Genomic DNA, 5,195 nt, shown 5'->3' on the forward strand with positions numbered 1-5,195 from the left:
GTGTTGAAATTAACTCTTTAAGTGTTATATAAACACTGGCGATTTTACTGTGTAGAAGCCAAATGCCCCTCAGTGTCCAAATACTTCTGGACCTGATGGTAAATGCTCATACAGTCCATATTATAGCTCCATGTTGGTGTGTTTTCATTGAGCTCCAGTGCGTCTGCATTTGTGGTGCTTGAGGTCCCTCTACCGTTGGTTTGTTCCAGCTGATACCAGTGCATCAGGTTTTTTGTTCAGCTGTTCAGTGGGTTTGTGTCACTGTGTTCGCTCACGGCGCACAAATACAAGCCTCGATCTGCCGCTGTCACATTCTTCACCGTCAACGTCCCGCTTTCAAAGTTAGGCTTCGTGGCTGTGAATTTGTCCTTAAATTCTCCAAAGTCTGGATCCAGGCCCACAGTTGTGTACACTATGAGCTCCATGGTTTCCCCCGGCAACTGTCGGAACCAGTACATCTGGTTGTATCCAGCACCTTTAGAGTGTTTACAGGACAGCGTCGCATTTTCCCCTCTGGTTTTCCACAGTGTCGGTGTCTGAGTGACTTCACTTCCATGAGTGAAACCTGGAGGAAACAGAAAACAGTCTATGGAGATGTGGACAAAAGTATGTGGACATGTTGAAATCAGGTGTTTCTTTTCTGACAGGGGTCTGGGATACAAACAATAATGACTAATGTCAGAATATAGTTTTATATTATGGGATAAATATCATTGCATGGGTTAGTTTGGTTTAAATTATTATCTTTGTTTCCAAAATGACTCAGAGAAGGTTTTGACTGAATTTCTCTCAACATTGATTTTTTTTGTTTTTTTAAATCCATGACTGATTTTAAATGTTCTTCCTCTAAATTTCTAAAATCTTTTCTATGCTCTGACTGTAAATAATAATTTTCTACCACAACTAACCATCTACTTTCTTCACATCTCACTGAGGAAGAAAAATCTACCATTAAACTTTGAGGAAATATTGATGGATAGATAGATTTTATTGATCCCAAACTGGGAAACTGCAGTGTAGCATCAGCTGGATGAACAGTAAAAGTACAATAGAAGAATGAAAAAAACAGAATACAAAAGCAAAGACACTGTGGATAATATATCAGAAGTATAAAAACAGAAGTGGTAATTAATTAGGTAACTTGATTGCTATTTCATAACTGTAACCTAAATGATCATTACTATTAGATTGTTACTATTATTTGTTGTCAAAGCGTCCAAAAAAAAAAAAAAACCCCACAAGTGGTAAAATCAAATCTGGACAACCAGTAAGGTGCAATAATAAACTAGAATGTGCCAATTAATTTCCCCTCTGTTGTAAATATATATATATATATATATTGTCTGTATAGTTTTTTTTTTTTTAATTTTTTTATTACTATTATTGTTTTTTATTTTATATTGTTTGCTTTGGCACTATCTTGTTTTTTTGCACTATCCTTATGCATGTACACTTTTTTTTTTTTTTTGCACTTCATTCTGTTGCTACCTTGACATTCGTTGTGGGATCAATAAAGTCTAATCTAAAAGTTGAATTTTTCAGTGTGAAACAGGTGCATAAATAACAATAAAGTGTATAGTGGAAATATTGATATTGATGTTTTTATCTCAAATCATCATGAATGGGACATCTTACAACTGTAGACATGATGTGTCCCAATATTTATGTCAAGTTTATAAAGATCAATATTTCTTAAGAGAAATTAGTCAAAACCATCTCTGAGGCATTTTAGAAGCAAAGAAAACAATTTAAACCAAACTAACCCATGCAATGATATTTATCCCATAATATAAAACTATATTCTGACATTAATCATTATTGTTTTGTATCCCAGACCCCTGTTAGAAAAGGAACACCTGGATTCAACGTGTCCACATACTTTTGTCCACATAGTTTAGATGCACATGTGCACGTTTTACCTCTAATCCACAGTAGAAACACCACCAGGCTGAGGAGGACGCGGTCCATCACGTTCACGTCTGTTCTAGAATGTTCAGTGTCTGTTACAGAGATATCAGGAACTGCAGGGAGGAGAGTCAGCGCGTCATGTGACCTTTGACTGAAATGACGAATCAGAAATCAACAAAAAATGACTAACATACATAGAATTATATATAGCAACAGAATTTAACAAAAAAAAAATGAAGAAAAGAATCAATGTATTAACAAAATAATCAATAAAATGAGCAAAAAATGAATATAAGGCTCAATAAACTAACAGAATAAGCCAGGAAATGAACATAAATGAATGAAACTGACACAAATATAAATTATTATATTGAATGATAAATGAGCAAACTCATAAGAATGAAACAATGATCAGAATAAGCAAAAAAATGAACATAAGACTCAATAAATTAACAAAATAAGCAATATAATTAATACAAATTAAACAAAAAAAATGATACAAACATTAGAATGAACAAAAATAAAATGGAAATTGGCAAAAACTGCACAGAATTTAACAAAAGATAACATAATGCAGGGACTGAATGAACTTAAAAAAAAAAAAAAAAAGCACAAAATACATAGAATAAACAATAAATTAACAAAATAAGCAACAAAATGAACAAAACAACTCGCATAATCATAACAGTGAAAAAAAAGAACAGAATAAGACACAAAATGAAAATAAAATGAACAGAAAATGACTCCCATAATCAATAGAATGAACAAACTGAAGAATCCAAGCACAAAATACACAGAATTAACTATAAACTAACAAAATAAGCGACACAATGAACAAAAAATGACTCATGTAATCATTAGAATGAAAGAAAATGAAGAAACCAAGTTCAAAATAAGCAGAATTAAAGTGAAGCAGATAATGAGTCAAAGGTAAATACATGTTGCTCAGTGGGCTGTGGATGTGGATGTGTGAGTGGTTTTTGTCTGGGTCACAGCCCCGTCAGTCAGACCTGGTGGAAAACAGCTGAGAAGTGAATCACCATGACAACCAGCCATGAAATAAACAAATATTCATAAATAAACAAATAAATAATTACCTTTAATCCATAGTCGAAGCACCACCAGGATGAGCAGAACATGTTCAGAACATCCTCTGACCTTTGACCCCGCTTTGTCTTTGTGTGGGTGGAGTCTATATGGCATCTACAGTTGCCGTGGTTACAGTTGCTCGGAGGCGGTGGTTTATAGATATCGATCACTGACACCTGTTGAACTCTGTCACGGTTTTATCAGAGTTTGTGTGAAAATAGAAAAAAATGTGTAGTTTCATAATAAACTCTACTCTTTATTTTTTATTCACTGGGTTATTTTTCACTATTTTAACCCTCCGGTATCCAGGTGAGCATATTATCTACACTTTGCACTTCATGTTATTAAAAGTTATTATTTTTTCACAATTTGTTTTAGGTCAGAATTCAAAAGTTGTTCATTTTTGCATGACTTTTAAAATTCTGACCCAGTCACTAAAATCATCCCATTGTAAACAGTGTTAAATTCCTACACTAACACCCTTCTACCAAGTGAGTACAAAATGCACACTGACACATTTTTGAACATTTAACGTTCCACCTAGCACAAAAAATAATGATGCATATTAACCAGTGTTACTGTTAATAATTGGCATACACCAGGATGAAAAAAAAAATGTAATCCAATTTTTATGTAGTATATTGAGAAAAAAAGTTTTTTTGCATCAAAAAAATATGGTTTGTTTACATCACAAACATGGCATTTAAAGGGTTAAAAAAATATGACAGTTAATGAGTATTTGGAATTTTTGTTTATGGGTCAAGTCAATGAAATAATTCTCTCTCTCTCTCTCTCTCTCTCTCTCTCTCTCTCTCTCTCTCTCCTCTCTCTCTCTCTCTCTCTCTCTCTCTCTCTCTCTCTCTCTCTCTCTCTCTCTCTCTCTCTCTAGCTGGAAAAACCAAAGGAGAGGAGACTTTTATGAACTGAGGGAAATTCAACAGTAAATCCAGTGTCTGACCTCCAGAGGAACTGGACCATATGACACTGTTGGTATGGTCACCAGGACTACCTCCACTGCCCAGTCTGGATCAGATCACTCTAACATGTTTTAAACTCTTCAACAGTTCAGGAAAATATGATTGTGTTTCACCTTCTGTTTATGTGTGTACAATGGTGTATATGGTGTATATGTGTGACACTGTGAATGATTTGATATGGAAAATGATGAAACAAACAACATCCTTTTTAAAATAAGCTTTTATTTCAGGACTCAGTAGTTAGTATAGCAGTGGGACTCAACAAAAAACCAGAAGGACTCAGTCTGTTTTGGTGGGCTGAGTCCAAGGGCTCAGTCTGACCAATCTGTAGATCAAACACTGCTAGATGGTGGTTGGAGGTGGTTAGTGTAGATGCTGGTTGGAGCAGCTTTGGACTCTGGGTAACGCCGGTCCCAACACCCAGACCTGAGGAGGAACAAAAAATAATCAATTAACTGACAAGTAATAAATGACAAATGAACAAAATGATCAATAAAACAAACAAAAAATTAAATGAATAAGCAAAATATGAACACAATTTAACAACAACTAAACCAAAGAAACAAAAATAATAGAAGAATCAATAAATGAACAAAACAAGCAATAAAATGAGCAGAGATAACAAAATTCAAGAGCTAATAAAATGAACAAAAAAACATAAAGTAAACATGAACAAAATGACCAAAAGAATCAATAAATTAACAAAATAATCAACAAACAGTTTACAGGAAAAATCAATAAACTAATGAAATAATCAACAAAATGATAAATAATAAACATACAATTAATGAAATAATCAATAAAACAAACAGAATTAAATGAATAAGCAACAAAATGAACAAAAATTAAGAAAATAATACTTAAATCGACAAAATAAACCCAAAAATGAACAGAAATAAATGAAACTAAAGAACAGAAGTTAATAAAATGAACAAATTAATCAATGAGATGAACAAAAATGAACCAAATGAATCTCCTGATCAGCGTCAGATATTTGTAAAATTAATCAATAATTTGACCAAATATTGGATGAAAACTCTTAATCTTACTTTTACTGACTGTCCACATCTGGACCAGGACCTGGATCCAGATCTGGGTCTGGATCTGGATCTTCAAACCAGGTTGGACATCCATGATGAATGTCTCACTGTCATGTGACATTGAGACGTGTGGTCTCTGAAAATCTGCAGGTGGTCGGTGTCTCTGAATGTCTGCAGGTGG

At 33.8% G+C, this 5,195-nt stretch overlaps 1 gene segment (V, D, J or C); it reads right to left on the bottom strand.

The window, feature by feature from the left end:
- Positions 1-236: 236 nt before the first annotated feature.
- Positions 237-2,210, bottom strand: LOC115413211 (T cell receptor beta variable 29-1-like). The segment is given in 2 exon segments: positions 237-565; positions 1,920-2,210. Coding segments are annotated over 2 exon segments (378 nt in total).
- Positions 2,211-5,195: the final 2,985 nt, after the last annotated feature.

This window comes from Sphaeramia orbicularis, chromosome 22, assembly GCF_902148855.1.
Source record: "Sphaeramia orbicularis chromosome 22, fSphaOr1.1, whole genome shotgun sequence".
NCBI lineage: Eukaryota > Metazoa > Chordata > Actinopteri > Kurtiformes > Apogonidae > Sphaeramia > Sphaeramia orbicularis.